At 28.8% G+C, this 22955-nt stretch overlaps 1 protein-coding gene across 1 annotated transcript; it reads left to right on the forward strand.

The window, feature by feature from the left end:
- The first annotated feature begins 4469 nt into the window (after positions 1-4469).
- On the forward strand, positions 4470-5589 carry LOC119614351. The gene is made up of 2 exons (XM_037970488.1): positions 4470-4519; positions 4588-5589. The coding sequence occupies exons 1-2, from the start codon at positions 4514-4516 to the stop codon at positions 5467-5469; spliced, it is 888 nt and encodes a 295-aa protein (XP_037826416.1). The 5' UTR covers positions 4470-4513; the 3' UTR covers positions 5470-5589.
- The last annotated feature ends 17366 nt before the right edge of the window (positions 5590-22955 follow it).

Below are 22955 nucleotides of genomic sequence, written 5' to 3' on the forward strand. Positions count from 1 at the left end.
CGCAACATTAAGGCTTCATAGGTGTCCTAGTAGTCCTTAGTGTATCAGTGTGGCGATTGCAGGTTGACTCCCATCAGAAACTCCGATCTCTACTGATTATCGAATTCCGAAACAAAATTTCGCAACATTAAGTCTACATAGGTGTCCTGGTAGTTCTTAGTGTGTCAGTGGGGCGATTGCAGGTTGACTCCCATTAGAAACTCTGATCTCTACTGAAATAATGTATTTTGCTCAAATTTTCCTTCTACAGATGTTGATCCTCCGGCAGATTTAGAAAGTTTTGGAAAAGTATAACATTTCCTTTTTTAAGAGATTTTTTACAGCTAACTGTTTCTACATTCTTGGTTAGGACTCGATTGAATTTTTTGCATAACTGGTTCCTTGATTACAGAATTGATTGATCGTGATCGTGATCATGATCATGATCATGATGATTTTCTTCTATAATAAAACATTACTACACTATCTCTTTTGGAAAGCATCAAATATTAAGATTCACAGGACTTATGAAAACAAGTCAGAGAACCTACCTTCAAAGAACTTTCTCTCAAATCGATCGTTTTTTCCTCTCACTAGAAATTTAGCAAAGCCAAAAAATATGCATCGAATTTTCTGAAAGTGTATACAGAAAAACACAAAATAATGTTTTAATATTGAAAAATATAAATATAATTCTCTTAGTCTTAGAATGATCAATCTACTGTTGATCATTTCTCCCGACATGATCACATCCTTTCCCACAACCATTTAATCTTTACACGTTTTGATTTAAAATATTTGTTTTTAAAATTGTTTTCTAATCTCTTTTGTTTGCACTAAACAAAGAACTTTTTTTTGGAAAAAAAGTAAACAAAATCAAACAAAGCTTTTTTGTTTCTGTTTTTTTAACAAAAGTAGCTTAATATTATCAACAACAATTGTTTAAATTTATAATAACAATATGAAAGAGCTTCTTCTTATGAAGATGTTTATTTAATTTATTACAAAAATGAGTATTTCGTCGTAACAAATTAAATAGATGGGCTTTTAGATAAATATATTTGGCTAAACAATAACCACAACAATTTTATTAAATTCTCACATAATTTGCAAAAGATATAATTTATACAAACAAATCTTCTGTTTGCAAATTGCAAAATAAAAGTTGTTTTGAATAGTAGTAACCGACTAGTTAAGTCTTTATTTTTGTTTTCTTAAATTTATGCAAAAAATTCCCCCAAAAACCGGGAATGGCGTCATGTTTTTAATGGAAAAACTTAAGTTAGAAATTTATTATGTTTTATATTTAACTATTGTTTTGGTTTTAAAAATAAACCCGGATTAGTTTTATGAGTAGAGCTTTTTATGTTATGATAGATTTTATCGTGAAAAAAATACAAAAATGATGAGAAATTCATTTCTACGAAGTTAGAAAACAAGAAGAGGAGCAAAATAAAATCTCCAGAGCTCTACTAAGGTAATGGAAGATAGATCTATGACAGGATCTAGAGATAGATTTATGACAGGGTCTTGACTGCAAAGAAAATATAATGTGAGCTAAAACAATCAAAAGATGCAGATGAAATAGAGGCATGAATACAGAGCCAAAGTCATGACCGCATCCATCTCCAGAGCTCTATCAAGGTAAGGGAGGGTAGATCTATGACGGGATCTACTATACTCCTGACTGCAAAGAAAACAAAACAGGAGCTGAAACAATAAAAACAGATGGAATGGAGGCATGACTACAGAGCCGAAGTCATGGCCGTATCCATCTTCAGAGCTCTATCAAGGTAAGGGAGGGTAGATCTATGACTGGATCTACTATATTCTTGACTGCAAAGGAAACAAAATAGAAGCTGAAGCAATAAAAAAAGCAAATGGAATGGTGGCAGGACTACAGAGCCGAAGTCATGGTCGCATCCATCTCCAGAGCTCTATCAAGGTAAGGGAGGGTAGATCTATGATTGGATCTACTATATTCCTGACTGCAAAGGAAACAAAATAGAAGCTGAAGCAATAAAAAGAAGCAGATGGAATGGTGGCAGGACCACAGAGGCGAAGCCATGGCCGCATCCATAGTTTACGAAAACCAGAAAGGGACATACTTCGCCCTTTTCAGGCTACCGCTTGAACCAGGGTGAAAACTGAAATTGGAGTCAAATCAGAATGCACCAGTATTGTGAAGAGAGATGTACTTACATGGGGAAAAGATTTGAGAATTGGAACAGACTAGAAGACAACCAAAACAAAGGTGTATAGAAGTCCAATTCATTACCAGAGCAATAGAGGCCTTCAAATCTGTCCATAGGACTAACTGCGTAAGGTTAATTTTGGTCTAATCTTTCGAAGTCTAAAGGAAGTACTGAGCTTGAGCAAGTGGAACCATAGTGAAAACTATAACTGAAAATAGAATCGAATCGTGAAGGAAACTAAATTTAAAGAAAGTTCCAGAAGAGGAACTTTAATGAGTACTTCCAGACGTGTATCCAGCATAAAAACTCCAGAAGCTAGTTCCTCTAATAAAGTAGTTCAAGCTGATTAAGTACCTAAATAGAATGGAAACAGAAACATTGAACGTCTCCTACGATACAATAGAAAGCTACCGGAAGTTAAATCATGCTAAAAACTAAAGCTGGAGTCAAAACATAATGCTCCAGTTTCGCGTTGAGGGATGTATATGGAAAAAGGATCGGAAACAGACTACAAGACATTGGAATCAAAAAAGGTAAAAAGAAATGAATTGGATGCTCTAGATCCGTTTAGTCTTATATTAGACAGTCCAACAGTCCTTCAAAGAATCTTCTTCAAAGGAACTCTAAACGAATATATCCTAGCGAGTTATTATGAGGTATTCCAAGTATTCTTGAATGATTACCAAATTTGCCAAATTTGTAGCAATTAGAATATTATGAATAATTTCACTGTTGTGGGGTGATGAGGACCGAGCTAAATCGGAACCCCTACTACAAAAATGTTCAGCACTTCCAAGAAAGGAATAACGAAGAAAATTCCCGAAACCTCGAAGAATAATGATCGCAAGAACCACTGCAAAGGCTTCAGCTTAAAATATGCAGTTTTCATCATTTAGTCTGAGACTATATTTTATTCCTCACCATTTTCCTTCTCAATCTGTATACACCTTATTACCATCCGGGTTTATTCTCCCAACAAATATATGGTGCTTGATAATCCCTCCTTATATCTTAGTTGCCATTTTGGTTAAGTTTGAATTGTGTTCTGTGGATCTATTGCAAGATTCCTGTACCTATTACATATAGCGCAACAACTCCATGTTCTCTCTCAATAGCAAGCAAAGTTCTACAAAGAGTCAATCCATCCGAAAATGGCAGACATTTCCGCTAACGTCTAACCAATTAGTTGGCTTTACTTTACCGTCCCCAAGTAATCTAGAGAGTAAACACTTTAGAAAACCATAACTGAAAATGATCTGTTGTCTGTAATCTATGGAGTGACGATTGATTTCCTCTTACAACAATGTTAAAATAGGTAGCCATCTGTGAACAGTCGGTAGTTAGAGGCAATCTTAAGTGGCAGGTAAAGCTAAACGTTCAGGAGTGTCCCCCCGAACTGCTCGATAAAAAATGCATGACTGCGTGCGATTATTGTAGACAACCAATAAATAGATGATCTATGGGTCAGAATAGCTCTTGACTTTGGTTTTGTATAATCAATATATCAGACCTGGTTTAAGTCCCCATGCATTAGGGTTTTGATATGAGTACATCGTAGCCTAGATTGGAATTATAATCCATTATTGCTCCTAGACATTTGGCTTGCTTTGATGTTCGCCTCTCATTTTTTAACAGTTGAATGTATTCATTTCCTTATATTTTCTCAGAAATGTGGACTTGATATTACCACAATTAGTAGCCCATTTTTTAGGTAACTTAAGGGCACATTCCATCATCGACGCTGGCGATATCGATTTGACTTTTAGTCGAATATTTTAGATTGGGTTATGTGGCTTCAATAGGACAGTCCTCCTAACCTTAAAAGTTCCCTTGGGTTCATTGGTAAGATTTCAGATAAAGGCCGTCTATTACCGGATATAATTGGTTGTGTTTTGAATTCGCTTAAATAGTGCCTATTTAAGTGTTTTAAACTCTCTGGTATTTCGAACATCGGATTTGCAAAATCACGTAATTCGACTCTCACTAATTTGAAAAAGTGCTGGAATATTGTCGTTACATCATCAAAACCCCATGATACGTTACAAGGTTAAGACGAATTTCTCTACAAAGCTCTAACCGAAACAAATCTAAACAACTCGGCTTAAACGTAGGGTACACTTAAGAAAGTAATTTGTACTTGACTTAAATTAAATTGATAACAAAGAGTTAATGAATGCAATTCAATAAACTAAAGCAAATATTTATACAAATACACAGCCATTGATTTGCAATTAAAAGTAAATTAATGTTTTTATATTTATATATAAAAACAAGCAAAACCTTTAGCAATATTTTCAATAAACTCATTATTCCGAGTAGAAAAGTTAAGACCATATAACATGATGGTGAGTTCTACAATTATTAAAAAAAAACTCTTAAAAAATAAATTTTAATTTTATGATTTTATTTAAAGAATAAACAAATTATTGTGGCTGGTTTTCTGTTGTTCGAAATTTATTGCATTAAAGCAGATGTTCGGGAGCTGAAATTAAATGATCGCAGTTATTTGCCACCTTTAGAAAATAAGCTTGACAAAGGATATTTGCCACCGGATAATAAAATTTCGCAACAGACGAGAAGTGAAACTAATGACTTCACCAAGGAAAACTTAAATTATAAATATAATAAACCCAAAGTGATCGATGATCCTCTGCCCATAAAAGTGGATTATGTGCAACCTTTGGCTTTAGATTTTGTAAGTGGCAAATATAAACCGATCTATAAAGGAGCCTTAATTTCAGGATTATTTTACAATGAAAATGAGGCAAACTCTTTGAATAGAGACACCTCAAAAGAGACACCTTTAAATGAAGTGGCAAAGGCCCATAAGAAGGATCAATTACAGACAGAAGCAACTTCCTTAAAATATAAAGATAGCTCCAGGGAAAAGAATAGAAATAGCAAAGGATCTTTAGAAGATGTCGTGCCAATTAATTACTATGCTGAGGAAGTAACTATGTATAAATTATTTAATTACGACGATGATACTACTTTAAGTGGCTCCGAACCGGTGGTAATATTTAAACCGGGAGATGATATTAGTTTCACTGAAGACACTACCATTATAGACGACTATGAACATATATTTCCTTTGGAATTTATAAAGAAACACCTAAAATCTTCTTCCCAAAAAAATACTTCTACCACTACCACTACTCCTGCTCCTCCTCCCTCTTCTCTAACAGATGATTCTCATTCAAATGAAGCAACTAGTGCAGCAGAAAGTGAAAGTAACCACACTACTACTAGACCTGGTTATAATTATGATAAACCCAAAATAGAATTTACGTTTTAAAATTTTCTATTAATGCAGTCGTCCTAAATAAATTTTTATTATTATTTTTATGTTAATCATAATATTTAATCATTGTCGCCGTCTAGAATGAAATGTTTGTTTTTAAATTAACGAAAAAAATATTTATTAATTTATTGTTAATTAGAGAATGTGATAAAACTGGTTGCATACAGTTAAAGAAATTTTGCAATGAAATTATTTACTATTTATCTTTGATTGCCCCTCAGTCCAATGTCATAATGTTCAAGAACATTACGAATCACCCAAAAGTGTCATAGTGTCCTTGGATGTTATGACACTACTAATAATGTCATAATAACTATGGACACTGTGACACTTTTAATGAGGAAATTGTTGGAATGTCATAATTTCTATAAACGTTCCACACACCAAGATCTGTCATACTGTTCAAAAGTGTCAAAGTGACACTTTTAATAAAGAAATGTTTGTTTACGGTTACAGTCAGTGTTACTCTATACCTAGTTAAAATCGTTCTTAATTTTGGGTAGCGTGTCATAAAATCCAATGTCACAATGTCTCTGGACAGTACGAAATGCCTACATTTTGTCCATGGATGTGTCACTGTGACACTTTTAATTATAAACTAAAATGGCATAATGTCCATGGAAGTTCAAAACATCAAGATCTGTCATAGTGTCCATGAGCATTATGACACTTTAAAGGTGTCATACCAGCCTGTCTTTCACTGCCTTCGAGAAATTAAGCCTTCGATGTCACTATGATTATGTCATTGTGACACTTTTTGGAATGTAATAATGTCTGTAAAGATTATGCAAAAAATTTTGCTTTTAATTCTAAATTAATGGAATCATTATGACTATTCCGAATGATTCAAATAATTTTTATTAGTTAGTTAGTTAGTTAGTTAGTTAGTAGTTAGTTAGTTAGTTAGTTAGTTAGTAGTTAGTTAGTTAGTTAGTTTAGTTAGTTAGTTAGTTAGGTAGTTAGTTAGTTAGTTAGTTAGTTAGTTAGTTAGTTAGTTAGTTAGTTAGTAGTTAGTTAGTTAGTTAGTTAGTTAGTTAGTTAGTTAGTAGTTAGTTAGGTTAGTAGTTAGTAGTTAGTAGTTAGTTAGTTAGTAGTTAGTAGTTAGTTAGTTAGTTAGTTAGTTAGTTAGTTAGTATTAGTTAGTTAGTTAGTTAGTTAGTTAGTTAGTTAGTTAGTTAGTTAGTTAGTTAGTTAGTTAGTTAGTTCGTTAGTTAGTTAGTTAGTTAGTTAGTTAGTTAGTAGTTAGTTAGTTAGTTAGTTAGTTAGTTAGTAGTTAGTTAGTTAGTTAGTAGTTAGTTAGTTAGTAGTTAGTTAGTTAGTTAGTTAGTTAGTTAGTTAGTTAGTTAGTTAGTTAGTAGTTAGTTAGTTAGTTAGTTAGTTAGTTAGTAGTTAGTAGTTAGTTAGTTAGTTAGTTAGTTAGTTAGTTAGTTAGTAGTTAGTTAGTAGTTAGTTAGTTAGTTAGTTAGTTAGTTAGTCGTTAGTTAGTTAGTTAGTTAGTTAGTTAGTAGTTAGTTAGTTAGTTAGTTAGTTAGTTAGTTAGTAGTTAGTTAGTTAGTTAGTTAGTTAGTTAGTTAGTTAGTTAGTTAGTTAGTTAGTTAGTTAGTTAGTTAGTTAGTTAGTTAGTTAGTTAGTAGTTAGTTAGTTAGTTAGTTAGTTAGTTAGTTAGTAGTTAGTTAGTTAGTTAGTTAGTTAGTTAGTTAGTTAGTTAGTTAGTTAGTTAGTAGTTAGTTAGTTAGTTAGTTAGTTAGTTAGTTAGTTAGTTAGTTAGTTAGTTAGTTAGTTAGTTAGTTAGTTAGTTAGTTAGTTAGTTAGTTAGTTAGTTAGTTAGTTAGTTAGTTAGTTAGTTAGTTAGTTAGTTAGTTAGTTAGTTAGTTAGTTAGTTAGTTAGTTAGTTAGTTAGTTAGTTAGTTAGTTAGTTAGTTAGTTAGTTAGTTAGTTAGTTAGTAGTTAGTTAGTTAGTTAGTTAGTTAGTTAGTTAGTTAGTTAGTTAGTTAGTTAGTTAGTTAGTTAGTTAGTTAGTTAGTTAGTTAGTTAGTTAGTTAGTTAGTTAGTTAGTTAGTTAGTAGTTAGTTAGTTAGTTAGTTAGTTAGTTAGTTAGTTAGTTAGTTAGTTAGTTAGTTAGTTAGTTAGTTAGTTAGTTAGTTAGTTAGTTAGTTAGTTAGTTAGTTAGTTAGTTAGTTAGTTAGTTAGTTAGTTAGTTAGTTAGTTAGTTAGTTAGTTAGTTAGTTAGTTAGTTAGTTAGTTAGTTAGTTAGTTAGTTAGTTAGTTAGTTAGTTAGTTAGTTAGTTAGTTAGTTAGTTAGTTAGTTAGTTAGTTAGTTAGTTAGTTAGTTAGTTAGTTAGTTAGTTAGTAGTTAGTTAGTTAGTTAGTTAGTTAGTTAGTTAGTTAGTTAGTTAGTTAGTTAGTTAGTTAGTTAGTTAGTTAGTTAGTTAGTTAGTTAGTTAGTTAGTTAGTTAGTTAGTTAGTTAGTTAGTTAGTTAGTTAGTAGTTAGTTAGTTAGTAGTTAGTTAGTTAGTTAGTTAGTTAGTTAGTTAGTTAGTTAGTTAGTTAGTTAGTTAGTTAGTTAGTTAGTTAGTTAGTTAGTTAGTTAGTTAGTTAGTTAGTTAGTTAGTTAGTTAGTTAGTTAGTTAGTTAGTTAGTTAGTTAGTTAGTTAGTTAGTTAGTTAGTTAGTTAGTTAGTTAGTTAGTTAGTTAGTTAGTTAGTTAGTTAGTTAGTTAGTTAGTTAGTTAGTTAGTTAGTTAGTTAGTTAGTTAGTTAGTTAGTTAGTAGTAGTTAGTTAGTTAGTTAGTTAGTTAGTTAGTTAGTTAGTTAGTTAGTTAGTTAGTTAGTTAGTTAGTTAGTTAGTTAGTTAGTTAGTTAGTTAGTAGTTAGTTAGTTAGTTAGTAGTTAGTTAGTTAGTTAGTTAGTAGTTAGTTAGTTAGTGTTAGTTAGTTAGTAGTTAGTTAGTAGTTAGTTAGTTAGTTAGTTAGTTAGTTAGTTAGTTAGTAGTTAGTTAGTTAGTTAGTTAGTTAGTTAGTTAGTTAGTTAGTTAGTTAGTTAGTTAGTTAGTTAGTTAGTTAGTTAGTTAGTTAGTTAGTTAGTTAGTTAGTAGTTAGTAGTTAGTAGTTAGTTAGTTAGTTAGTTAGTAGTTAGTAGTAGTTAGTTAGTTAGTTAGTTAGTTAGTTAGTTAGTTAGTTAGTGTTAGTTAGTTAGTTAGTAGTTAGTTAGTTAGTTAGTTAGTTAGTAGTTAGTTAGTTAGTTAGTTAGTTAGTTAGTTAGTTAGTTAGTTAGTTAGTTAGTTAGTAGTTAGTTAGTTAGTTAGTTAGTTAGTTAGTTAGTTAGTTAGTTAGTTAGTTAGTTAGTTAGTTAGTTAGAAACGTGTAACTATTCTAAGTACCCAACACTAACTTATATACAATGTATTTGATCGATACAGACAGATCTATGAAATAGACTAGTTAAATATTTTGCTTTTTTTTATTTCTAAAGCTAATATTATATTAATCGATCTCAAATCATATTTACTTTGCAATACAACACAAATTTAATATTTTTACAATCGATCGATCGATAAGTATTAATTTGATTTCTGAATGGTTTAAGTTTTTGCTAACAGGAAACCGGTCAGTGGCTTAGAGATGAGCTTAACAGCAAATAAATATGCTTCAGTTTTTTTTTTTTCTATTTTATGATAATAGTTTTAGCCAAAAGTGTAAAATACTGATCGAATTTATAATCTGTTTCTATTACTCTATTCACGGTATTTTAATAAGTTGTAGGGAATGGACAAAAGATTGATTTTTTTAAATTAAAATTTATGTAGCATTTTTTTCTTTAGAAATTTTCCATTAATTTTCTTCTTTAGAAATTTCCCATACATATTCTTCTTTAGAAAATTTTCCATAAATTTTCTTCTTTTGAAAATTTTCCATAAATTTTCTTCTTTAGAAAATTTTCAATAAATTTTCTTCTTTAGAACATTTTTCTTAAATTTTCTTCTTTATAAATTTTTTTATAAATTTTCTTCTTTAGAAAATTTTCCATAAATTTTCTTCTTTAGAAAAAATTTTTTTAGCTTTCTGTTTTAGAAAATTTTCCATAAATTTTTTTCTTTAGAACATTTTTCTTAAATTTTCTTCTTCAGAAATTTTTTTATAAATTTACTTCTTTAGAAAATTGTCCATAAACTTGATTTTGTAGAAAATTCTCCATAAATTTTTTTTATTAGAAAATTTTTCATAAATTTTGTTCTTTAGAAAATTTTCCATTAATTCTCTTCTTTAAAAAATTTTCCATAAATCTACTACTTTAGAAATTTCCCATACATATTCTTCTTAAGAAAATTTTCCATAAATTGTTTTCTTTAGAAAATTTTCCATAAATTGTTTTCTTTAGAAAATTTTCCATAAATTTTCTTCTTTAGAAAATTTTCCATAAATTTTCTTCTTTAGAAAATTTTCCATAAATTTTCCTCTTTAGAAATTTCCCATACATATTCTTCTTAAGAAAATTTTCCATAAATTTTCTTCTTCTTTAGAAAATTTACCATAAATTTTCTTCTTCTTTAGAAAATTTACCATAAATTTTCTTCTTTAGAAAATTTACCATAAATTTTCTTCTTTAGAAAATTTTCCATAAATTTTCTTCTTTGGAAAATTTTCCATAAATTTTCTTCTTTGGAAAATTTTCCATAAATTTTCTTCTTTGGAAAATTTTCCATAAATTTTCTTCTTTAGAAAATTTTCCATAAATTTTCTTCTTTAGAAAATTTTCCATAAATTTTCTTCTTTAGAAAATTTTCCATAAATTTTCTTCTTTAGAAAATTTTCCATAAATTTTCTTCTTTAGAAAATTTTCCATAAATTTTCTTCTTTAAAAAATTTTCCATAAATTTTCTTCTTTAGAAAATTTTCCATAAATTTTCTTCTTCATAAAATTTTCCATAAATTTTCTTCTTTAAAAAATTTTCCATAAATTTTCTTCTTTAGAAAATTTTCCATAAACTTTCCATAAATTTTCTTCTTCATAAAATTTTCCATAAATTTTCTTCTTTATGATCAAGTTAGCAAAGACATAAACCTTGAGAAATATTGTCATCACTAGCAATTTTCATAAGTTTTAAATTCTGAAGATTTTAAAGAAATTGTTTTATCATTAACTAGCATACCCTGGGTGCTTCGCTACCCTAACCAAAATTAAATACATACAAAATTTTGTTTACTTTTATAGAAAATTAAAATTGATTTAAAAAAATCTTAATGTTTCAGTTTTATACGTTCAACATCATGTGATTAAATTCGCATTCAGTAAGAAATTCGTATTTTTAGTTTCATTCATTTAGCTTCCACTTTTATGGAAAATTAAAATTAATTAAACATTTTTTAATGTTTCAGTATTATACGTTCAATATCACGTGATTAAATTCGCATTCAGTAAGAAATTTGTATTTTTAGTTTCATTCGTTTAGTTTCCACATTATAGAAAATTTCGAAATTACTATTTAAAAAAAAAGTACTATAAAATAACTCTTATTTAATAAAAAATTTTATGTTTCTGTGTTCAATATTATAGACAATTCAAAAAATATAATTTGATGAATGAAAAAGTACCAAAAGTCCCTTTCAGTAGATTCTCATTCACTAAGTTCCCTATATTTTAAATTTTATATTTCTATGTTCAATATCGTAAAAATATCAAAAAGTACCATCGGAAAAACGAAAAAGTACAATAATATCTCTCAATAAATTCTCATTTAATAAGGATGTGTTCCGGTTAACCATTATAGAGAAACCAAAAGGTACCATTTGAAGAATGGAAAATTACCAAAGAGTACCCACTTACAGAATATTATTAAGTCAAGACCATGTGTGTTAAAATTTATGTTCCTAGGTTGAATATTTTAGAAAATTCAAAAAGTACTTATGAGAAAAAAGTACCAAAAAGTTCTCTCTTAAAAAATCTTATTCAATGAGGACCGTGTGTATTTAATAATCACGTGTTTTGAATTCATACAGAGTTCATTACAGAGTTAGTCCGTAATTTAATAGGAATACTTCAATAAATCTAAAAAGTTTTCTTAATGTGCTAAAGAAGTACCAAAAATACAGTTTTCTTCCTTTTACACCCAAAAAGGGCTGAATTAAAAAAAAGTACGAAACAGGTGTCTCCTAATTTTGGGAGATATATTCAAAATATTTACAAAAATGTTATTTTATTTATTAGTTAAAAAGTTCTAAACGGTTCTAAAAGGTACCAAAATCACCTTTGTTACACATTTTCACCCCTTAAAAGTACGAATTTCAAAAAAGTACCAGATACCCATCTGCTTATTTTAAGAGTAGATACATGTGCATTTAAAATTTTTCTTGTATCACTAATATTAGGTAAGATAATTAAGAAAACCTGTTTTACCCGTTTTTCCCTTTTTACCCCTAAATGTACAAATTTCCAAAAATCCCTCCTTAGTGGATCTATATAACTAAAAACACATCTACTGTCAAAATTTATTGAATCTAGGTTCAGCCGTTTGGGCTGTGCGATGATGAATCAGTCAGTCAGTAACGCTACTCTTTTATATATATAAACTAGCTATACCTAGTGTGCCTTGCTACCCTAAAAGCAATATTTATAAATAAAAACCCACTATTTGGAAGATTCTAACTACAATAGTTTTCAGATTTACAATACGTTACATATGAGAGATGTCAAGCAAATTATTGCAAGTTCGCCTGTTTCTATCTATCGCCAATTTCTATCTATCTCTGAAAAATTTTAAAAATATAAGAGTTTCCAAGATACACGAAAGTCCGCCCGTTATTCTCTAAATGTTCCCATGAATGTCAAAGTTCTTCATGTAAAATTTGAAGATTCTAGCTCTAATAGTTTCTCAGTGGGGGCTTCAAGCTCCCCAGATGAAAACCCGCACTTTTTCCCCAAAATGTTCAGATATGGGAGGTGCAAAGTTCCCCAATGAAAGTCCGCCCGTTATACTCTAAATGTTCAGATGAATGTCAAAATTCTTCAAGTAAAATTTTAAGATTCTAACTCTAATAGTTTCTCAGATATACGAATTTTTCTATTTAATTCATATGGGGACTTCAAGCCCCCCTAGGTGAAAGTCCGTCCCTTATTCTCTAAAATGTTTAGATGAATATTTAAGTTCTTCGTGCAAAATTTGAAGAATTTAGTTCTATTAGTTTCCCAGATAAACGAATTTTTGTATTTAATTAATATGGGAGGTGCCGCTCCCCTCATGTGTAGTCCGCCAATTTATTACCCAAAATGTTTAAATGGATGTTAAAGTTATTTGAAAAAAATTTTAAGATTCTAACTGTAATAGTTTCCAAGATAAACGAATTTTTGTATTTGATTTATATGGGAGGTGCCACGCCCCCTAATGCTAGTCCGCCTACTTTTTGTCCTAAATAATCATATTGACACTAAAGTGGCTCCGACAAAACTTGAGGACTTTAACTGTTATATTATCTCAAATATACGCATTTCATATTTTCTTAATATGGGCGTGGCTCCCCGCCCACTTGGTATTTCAAAATAAAAATTACCTATTCCAGACATGCACGAATACGCTGTGAAAGTCTATAATGTTCAAACATACAAACATACAAACAAACACACATTAATTTTTATATATATAGAAGATTGGTTTAAAATAGATTACTTTAATACGATCATTATTTGGTGATCGCTAAAACTTAAAAACAATCTACTAATAATTCAAGTTGAGCTTTTTTCAACATCCGGTTTAGAAATTAGCTTAGCATTTGTGCTAGTATCTAAAGCTTTATCTATAAGCTTAACGCAATATATAAAAAATATAACTTTTTAATATAAATATCCAATTCCACAAGCTAAAACAACTAAAGACCACCCAGTACAACACCTAAAGGAAGAAGAAAAAAACAAACACTTTAAAAGAAAACCAATTCAATTAAAAATGCAAATGGTAGACAAAACGGAGTCGTTTGATTAATTAAAAAATAGAAAAAAACAACAGTTTTGTTAATATTAATTAGACATTTCTTTCGGCTAATTATACTTGGGGCTAAATATACAACCATAGCGATAGAGACAGACATGATGGTGAATATTAAACAACTTTTTTTTCTCTCCGTTACTGGTTTCCTTTCGGCAATTAAAGCCATAAAATTTTTGCAGAAAACAAAAAAACAGTTTAAAAGATAATATTTAATTTATTTATTTTTATACAGCTTTTGATTGTTTATAAATTATGAATCGTAAATAAAGGCACACGATTTGGTTATTTCTATTTTAATGTCTTAGCGTGTGCTCCATTTAAAAAAAAAAAAATATTTTTGTTAAATATTTTCGTTATTTTTTTCTAATGGACTTTTAGGGAATTTATTTAGAATTTTTTTAATCCAAATTCTTCATATTTATAAGTTATTTTTAGATTTTTCTATTTTCAATTTAATGTAGACTTTAATGATCTTAAACAGGTTTTTAAGGGTAAATAAATGTCATCAAAGTTCTGACGATTTATTTTTATGTTGTGTTTGAAGAAATTTTACCAGATTTATTAAATTTTAAGAAGTTTAATCCCCATATGTCTCTGTTTTTAACTAAGAAATTCTATAGACCTTAAACTTTAGAATATATATTTGATTAAGAAGAACTCATAATTTTTTTTTTCAGATAAGTTCAACCTTACTCCTGTAACATCTTTGTACTTACTCAACTACTAACTTTATAATGACTTCAATATATCGCCTGCATTACTTAGAATGACTTATAAAAAATGTTATACGTAAGTACTTACTTTTTAGTATTGACATTATATTTGATTTTTGTTTTTTAGTAATTGTGATCCAAATATTTAAAAAATTCGAAAAAATCTTCCCGAATGAAGACCTTATAGTTTACTTTAGAAATATTTTCTCTAGAAAAAATATATCTAAATAATGAGGGTTTTTAAGATAATTTGATGAAATTTGGCACATACGTTTCAAGAACAACGTCTATTGAAAATGGTAAAAATCGGCCCATTATTTCACCTAGCCTCCATACAACTGAACCCCACCGAAAAGGGCTTTTGAGCTCATAATTATGTAAAATACAATTGTATCTCGATAGAAGGTATCACAACTACTCATGTTTTATACAAGCCTTGCTGAATTTCAAAATGATAGGGTCCCATTTGACCCAAGCCCTAATACAAAGTCTCGTTCAGAAAATCATTGAATATCCCTAATTCTCTTATTAACACTTATATTGCGATTCAGCCCAAATTAATCTATATATATACAAATGAATGTGTGTTTGTTTGTTTGTTTGGACTTTATAGACAGCTAAACGTCTGTCTCATAGGACAAATTTAAAGTGGGCGACGTGCCAAGCCCACATACAAAATAAGTATTAAAAGTCGCATATCTCAGAAACTGCAAGAGCTACAGTCGTCAAATTTTATATGCAAAACTTTGACATCCATATGCTATAGTTATAGTGGGCGTGGCACCTCCCATATAAAAATATAAAATTAGTATACATATCTAAGAAAATATAACAGCTAGAGTCCTCATTTTTACGGAGACATTTTAGTATCGACATGAATGTTTAGGACAAAATATGAGCGGACTACAAACAGGGGCGGTGGCACCACCCATATTAATTAAAAACTAAAATTCATTTATCTGGGAATCTATTGTAGATAAAATCTTAAAATTTTGCGCAAAGACCTTTGCATCCATAAGAATAAGGGGACTGATTGAATACAAAAATTCCTATTCACAGGCTAATTTTAAAATTTTGCACTGTGACATCCATGTGAACATTTGCGTAATAAATTGGCGAACTAGATTTAAAGGACGTGATACTTCCCATATAAATTAAATTCAAAAATTCGTTTATCTATGAAACTATTAGAGCTAGAATCTTTAAATATTGTACACAGAATTTTAACATTCATTTGAACATTTGTGTGAAAAATGGGCGGATATTTATTAGGGGGCCTGTCACCTCCATATGACTTCAGTACAAAAATTCGTATATCTGGGGAACTATTAGAGCTGGAATCTTAAATTCTGCACAAAGGACTCTGACACTCATATGAACATTTGGGTAATAATTTGGCGGGCTTTCAATGGAGTTTGGCACCTCCCATAGAAATTAAAAGTAAAAATTCGTATATAAGGGAAAGTGTTAGTTAGTTAGTTAGTTAGTTAGTTAGTTAGTTAGTTAGTAGTTAGTTAGTTAGTTAGTTAGTTAGTTAGTAGTTAGTAGTTAGTTAGTTAGTAGTTAGTTAGTTAGTTAGTTAGTTAGTTAGTTAGTTAGTTAGTAGTTAGTTAGTTAGTTAGTTAGTTAGTTAGTTAGTTAGTTAGTTAGTTAGTTAGTAGTTAGTTAGTTAGTTAGTTAGTTAGTTAGTTAGTTAGTTAGTTAGTTAGTTAGTTAGTTAGTTAGTTAGTGTTAGTTAGTTAGTTAGGTAGTTAGTTAGTTAGTTAGTTAGTTAGTTAGTTAGTTAGTTAGTTAGTAGTTAGTTAGTTAGTTAGTTAGTTAGTTAGTTAGTTAGTTAGTTAGTTAGTAGTTAGTAGTTAGTTAGTTAGTTAGTTAGTTAGTTAGTTAGTTAGTTAGTTAGTTAGTTAGTTAGTAGTTAGTTAGTTAGTTAGTAGTTAGTTAGTTAGTTAGTTAGTTAGTTAGTTAGTTAGTTAGTAGTTAGTTAGTTAGTTAGTTAGTTAGTTAGTTAGTTAGTTAGTTAGTTAGTTAGTTAGTTAGTTAGTTAGTTAGTTAGTTAGTTAGTTAGTTAGTTAGTTAGTAGTTAGTTAGTTAGTTAGTTAGTTAGTTAGTTAGTTAGTTAGTTAGTTAGTTAGTTAGTTGTTAGTTAGTTAGTTAGTTAGTTAGTTAGTTAGTTAGTTAGTTAGTTAGTTGGTTGGTAAGTTAGTTAGTTAGTTAGTTAGTTAGTTAGGTAAGTTAGTTAGTTAGTAGTTAGTTAGTTAGTTAGTTAGTTAGTTAGTTAGTTAGTTAGTTAGTTAGTTAGTTAGTTAGTTAGTTAGTTAGTTAGTTAGTTAGTTAGTTAGTTAGTTAGTTAGTTAGTTAGTTAGTTAGTTAGTTAGTTAGTTAGTTAGTTAGTTAGTTAGTTAGTTAGTTAGTTAGTTAGTTAGTTAGTTAGTTAGTTAGTTAGTTAGTTAGTTAGTTAGTTAGTTAGTTAGTTAGTAGTTAGTTAGTTAGTTAGTTAGTTAGTTAGTTAGTTAGTTAGTTAGTTAGTTAGTTAGTTAGTTAGTTAGTTAGTTAGTTAGTTAGTTAGTTAGTTAGTTAGTTAGTTAGTTAGTTAGTTAGTTAGTTAGTTAGTAGTTAGTTAGTTAGTTAGTTAGTTAGTTAGTTAGTTAGTTAGTTAGTTAGTTAGTTAGTTAGTTAGTTAGTTAGTAGTTAGTTAGTTAGTTAGTTAGTTAGTTAGTTAGTTAGTTAGTTAGTTAGTTAGTTAGTTAGTTAGTTAGTTAGTTAGTTAGTTAGTTAGTTAGTTAGTTAGTTAGTTAGTTAGTTAGTTAGTTAGTAGTTAGTTAGTTAGTTAGTTAGTTAGTTAGTTAGTTAGTTAGTTAGTTAGTTAGTTAGTTAGTTAGTTAGTTAGTTAGTTAGTTAGTTAGTTAGTTAGTTAGTTAGTTAGTTAGTTAGTTAGTTAGTTAGTTAGTTAGTTAGTTAGTTAGTTAGTTAGTTAGTTAGTTAGTTAGTTAGTAGTTAGTTAGTTAGTTAGTTAGTTTAGTTAGTTAGTTAGTTAGTTAGTTAGTTAGTTAGTTAGTTAGTAGTTAGTTAGTTAGTTAGTTAGTTAGTTAGTTAGTTAGTTAGTTAGTTAGTAGTAGTTAGTTAGTTAGTTAGTTAGTTACTTAGTTAGTTAGTTCTTTAGTTAATGGTCGCAGAACAGGATTTATTCATACATCGTTGCCGATATAGCTGATCTTCCAACGTTTTAACACTCATTACTAAACTGTTTCTAAGTAATCAGTTCGGTATGTATTAGTCATGAATGTAAACCTGTTTCTGTTGATTTATTGAACATCAGTGCTAAAATATTATCTAATATTTTCGATTGCTATAAATCTTGTTATATTCCTTTCAAAGTTCGGCATAATCTATCTTCAGATCTCTTTATTGAAAATGTAAAATATTAAACTAGTTTCTATACAAAATGTTATCGTTTATAAATCAATACATTTAGAAAGTACAATTATATTGTCATCATTTGATTTGTTTATTTGCCATTAACTAGGGATTATTTTATTTACATTCCAAAAAGAATAAAATATTTAAAATATTAAAAAAAATTATATAATTTATTTATTAATAACATTATTAAATTGTTTATATTTTGATAACTAAGCATTTAGTTAAGGAACAAGTTTTATTTAATATTTAAAACATTTATAATATAATGTCAAATAATTTTGGGGGAATAAGAATTAATTTGCAAAACCAACAACTTTCGAAATTTGTTTTTTTTTAATTATTTATTTAATTTGTTTAAAATGATTTCATTTAAATGCATAAATATTAAAAATAAATGATTAACAAAATATTAATTGCGGCAAGAAATACAATTAATGAAACAAAACTAATTTATTTATAAATTAAAAACAGGGTCTCTTTTTGAAGAGTTCTGATAGTCATTAGAAAATGTTCACCTGTGATTTCTTCTGACCATTTGATTCTTTTACATTTTTTTCTGGGTGGTCTAGAGTTAATAAAACTTAAACTCTAATTAAGAATTTGTTATTTAATTGCCTCCAATAACTTTTATTGACGTCAATTTGTTTAGTTTTTAAAATAAAAGTTTTAAAAATGACTTGCAAAAACTTTTGCAAATTTTAACAAATTTATGCCTAAAATCCTTTAAATCTAGCGAAAAACACACATAAAAAATTATCAAAACAAACAAAAATTAATTTGGCCAAAAATATAAAAAATCGAAGGTCATTTTTTCAAAAGATTCTTTTAGATGTTTTACAAAATTAAACCATACAAATAGCGCCCACAATACATAAAAAACCGAAACATTGAAACCATATTAAAGGCGTTTAAAAAATTCCAAATTGAATGTTTAATAATAAATACCATCAGCCTAAAATTTATTAGCATTTCAATCATCTTCAGCGTCGCCAATTTAAGTTTAAAATCAAAAACCATAAGAAAAAACATAAATTAAAATCGGAAGTAAATTAAACTATTAAAAGTGAATGCTATTTTGGATTTTTTTAGATTTTTACAATGAAACTGATAATGACCACAGATTATCATCGAAACTCATCTTTAGTTTGTAGATAAATAAATTCTTTTAAATACATGCTTTGATCAGTGTTAAAATAATACATCAATTTTTGAATTGAAATCTTGTTTAAATTTGTTTATTTATACTTGTTGTTCTTTCTACTTGTTGTTATTGTAATGATTTAAAATTTTGTTTTGTAAAATTTATGATTTTGTTTATACATATTTTTTTCAAAAAAAGTTTTTTAAAGAAATAAACTAAACTCATATTTCATCAATTGTTTGAGCCAAATACAATGGTTATTCTAGATTTCCTGTTTGATATTTAAAATCATTTAGTTTTTAAGTGCAAATAAAAGATCGGGTAATTTGTATGATTTTAAAGATGATGTCATTGTGTTATAGGCTCAAGAGCCTTTAATTGGTTTGAATGTTTAATAATAGAGCCTAATTGCTGAGCTTGTTATTCGACAAGTTTAATTTCTATAGATTTTGATTTCTTTAAAGTTGTAATACAGACGAATTTTCTAACTATCTCTATTATGTCCAAATGTTGTAAAACCACACCAATATTAGCACGTATAATTTTCCTTAATGCCGATTGCCGAGATGACCAATTTTTCTTACAAAAGGTTTCTCTTATAACTATAATTTTTTCATCAGAAAAAGCCGCTCTGGTCAAGAAGTTTTTTCTTTAGAAAAAAACATTAATCTTTTAAACTTTTGAGACCCGCACATGCAAAAGTAGGCATGGTCGTAGGTAGTTTAGTTCTAGTTCTGTTCTAGTTCAGTTCTTGTTCAGCTCTAGTTCAGTTCTAGTTCAGTTCTAGTTCAGTTCTAGTTCAGTTCTAGTTCAGTTCTAGTTCAGTTCTAGTTCAGTTCTAGTTCAGTTCTAGTTCAGTTCTAGTTCAGTTCTAGTTCAGTTCTAGTTCAGTTCTAGTTCAGTTCTAGTTCAGTTCTAGTTCAGTTCTAGTTCAGTTCTAGTTCAGTTCTAGTTCAGTTCTAGTTCAGTTCTAGTTCAGTTCTAGTTCAGTTCTAGTTCAGTTCTAGTTCAGTTCTAGTTCAGTTCTAGTTCAGTTCTAGTTCAGTTCTAGTTCAGTTCTAGTTCAGTTCTAGTTCAGTTCTAGTTCAGTTCTAGTTCAGTTCTAGTTCAATTCTAGTTCAGTTCTAGTTCTAGTTCAGTTCTAGTTCAGTTCTAGTTCTAGTTCAGTTCTAGCTCAGTTCTAGCTCAGTTCTAGTTCAGTTCCAGTTCAGTTCAGTTCTAGTTCTGTTCTAGTTCTGTTCTAGTTCTGTTCTAGTTCTGTTCTAGTTCTGTTCTAGTTCTGTTCTAGTTCTGTTCTAGTTCTGTTCTAGTTCTGTTCTAGTTCTGTTCTAGTTCTGTTCTAGTTCTGTTCTAGTTCTGTTCTAGTTCTGTTCTAGTTCTGTTCTAGTTCTGTTCTAGTTCTGCTCTAGTTCTGTTCTAGTTCTGTTCTAGTTCTGTTCTAGTTCTGTTCTAGTTCTGTTCTAGTTCTGTTCTAGTTCTGTTCTAGTTCTGTTCTAGTTCTGTTCTAGTTCTGTTCTAGTTCTGTTCTAGTTCTGTTCTAGTTCTGTTCTAGTTCTGTCTAGTTCTGTTCTAGTTCTAGTTCTGTTCTAGTTCTGTTCTAGTTCTGTTCTAGTTCTGTTCTAGTTCTGTTCTAGTTCTGTTCTAGTTCTGTTCTAGTTCTGTTCTAGTTCTGTTCTAGTTCTGTTCTAGTTCTGTTCTAGTTCTGTTCTAGTTCTGTTCTAGTTCTGTTCTAGTTCTGTTCTAGTTCTGTTCTAGTTCTGTTCTAGTTCGTTCTATTTCTGTTCAAGTTCTGTTCTATTTCTGTTCTATTTCTGTTCTATTTCTGTTCTAGTTCTGTTCTAGTTCTGTTCTAGTTCTGTTCTAGTTCGTTCTATTCTGTTCTAGTTCTGTTCTAGTTCTGTTTTAGTTCTGTTCTAGTTCTTAGTTCTGTTCTAGTTTCTAGTTCTGTTCTAGTTCAGTTCTAGTTCTGTTCTAGTTCTGTTCTAGTTCTGTTCTAGTTCTGTTCTAGTTCTGTTCTAGTTCTGTTCTAGTTCTGTTCTAGTTCTGTTCTAGTTCTGTTCTAGTTCTGTTCTAGTTCTGTTCTAGTTCTGTTCCAGTTCTGTTCTAGTTCTGTTCTAGTTCTGTTCTAGTTCTGTTCTAGTTCTGTTCTAGTTCTGTTCTAGTTCTGTTCTAGTTCTGTTCTAGTTCTGTTCTAGTTCTGTTCTAGTTCTGTTCTAGTTCTGTTCTAGTTCTGTTCTATTTTTGTTCTAGTTCTGTTCTAGTTCTGTTCTAGTTCTGTTCTAGTTCTGTTCTAGTTCTGTTCTGGTTCTGTTCTAGTTCTGTTCTAGTTCTGTTCTAGTTCTGTTCTAGTTCTGTTCTAGTTCTGTTCTAGTTCTGTTCTAGTTCTGTTCTATTTCTGTTCTAGTTCTGTTCTAGTTCTGTTCTAGTTCTGTTCTAGTTCTGTTCTTATGAAAAAGTGAATATACATTTTATTATTACCTGGATTAATTAATTGGTTTTTTTTTGATTTAGTAGAAGTGTCTCCGATTTGAATATGTACTTAGTGAGTATTTAAAGTGTTAATTAGTTTAAAATGATTATTATGTACAAAAACCCTGAGTAAAAACATCGCTCAAAAACTCTGCACTTAATTAACTATTTAATAAAGAAATGGATGTATTTGATTTTCAATCGCCTCACTGAGGGATTCAATATTTATTTTTTACTTAACAGTCCAAGGACATTCCAATTCCTGGTCATAACTATATATATATATTTTTTTTCTCCTAGTCAAATTAAACAAAAACTTTATTTTTAAACACGTCTGAAAGTGAAACTTTTTTTAATTTAAGCTATCCTCACACTATAGACTCCACTGTTTAGATAATACGAAAAAACACAAATCAGCTGTCATTTACAATTTCTAAAGTAAAACATCGTAAATTAAATAATTTGTGAATAAATTAAAAAGCCACGTGTAGACAAAGCATCGTACAGCTTTACGTTATGCAAAGATTTAAATTAGAGAAAAATACAGATAAATGGTAAGAAAGAAGAGAAGAAAGATAATAAACAGGGCCAATAAAAGGCATAAGAGAAAAAAAACGTCAGATCACTACTATAAACGTGTAGATCAATGAACTTTTGCGTTTCTTTAATAATTTTAATTTTGTATACAATATTTTTTATAAAAACATTTTCTACTATAAATTATAAGCTACATCAAACAAAATCTGCATTTTGTTGTTAGGGTCAATTGTTTAGAAAGAAAAAAAATTATTTAAATAATTTTATAAAATATAATTAAATAAAATTATATTATAAAATAAAATTAAATAAATAAAATATAAATAATATAATAAAAAAGATGTTAAAAGAATTTAATACTTAAGCGTGTTTTTGTGACCATATAAAGTTATGTTTTATTACGGCACATGTCTTTTGAGAACAATATAATAACAAAATATTAGATTAAATTTTTGTTGAAATGCAAATTCAATATTTATTTTGAGTTTTTTTTGGCTTTATAAAGAAGTTTGTTGTAGTTATTGTTTTTTGATGATATTGAAATATTTTTCGAAAAATTTGTTTATTATTTTTTTTTTCTTTTTGCAAATAATACTTTTTGAAGAGTTATTGATATGAAAATTTATCAAAAAACTTGACATTTTTATTAAGGTTTTTTCTTTTCTTAAATTAAATATATTTTGCAAATTGAAGAAAAAAAATCATTCTTTGAAATTATCTGAATAACAGAAAATATGTTTTCGAGTTATGAAAGGATGGATTTATAATAAATTTAATTTATTAAGTTTAACTTAAAATGACAATTTTATTCACAATTTAAGACCTTCTTGGGTTTTCTAAGGTTTTTAAAATTTTAAAAAATTTTTTTTCCAACAATAGATTGATTGAAAAATTAAGCTCAAGATGTGTGGGAAGGATTTAATAGTGAATACAGTGTTAATAAACCAATATTTGTACAAAATCTCGTAAATCAACTTCAGTTTTCGTTCTAATTCAGTTCCTGTTCAATTGTAGTTCAGTTCTAGTTCTGTTCTAGTTCAGTTCTAGTTCTAGTTCATTTCTAGTTCTAGTTAAGTTCTAGTTAAGTTCTAGTTCAGTTCTAGTTCAGTTCTAGTTCAGTTCTAGTTCAGTTCTAGTTCAGTTCTAGTTCAGTTCTAGTTCAGTTCTAGTTCAGTTCTAGTTCAGTTCTAGTTCAGTTCTAGTTCAGTTCTAGTTCAGTTCTAG

Source organism: Lucilia sericata, unplaced genomic scaffold (assembly GCF_015586225.1).
Source record: "Lucilia sericata isolate MDLA Ls3-8-SP2 unplaced genomic scaffold, ASM1558622v1 Contig002805F_arrow, whole genome shotgun sequence".
In the NCBI taxonomy this organism is placed as follows: domain Eukaryota; kingdom Metazoa; phylum Arthropoda; class Insecta; order Diptera; family Calliphoridae; genus Lucilia; species Lucilia sericata.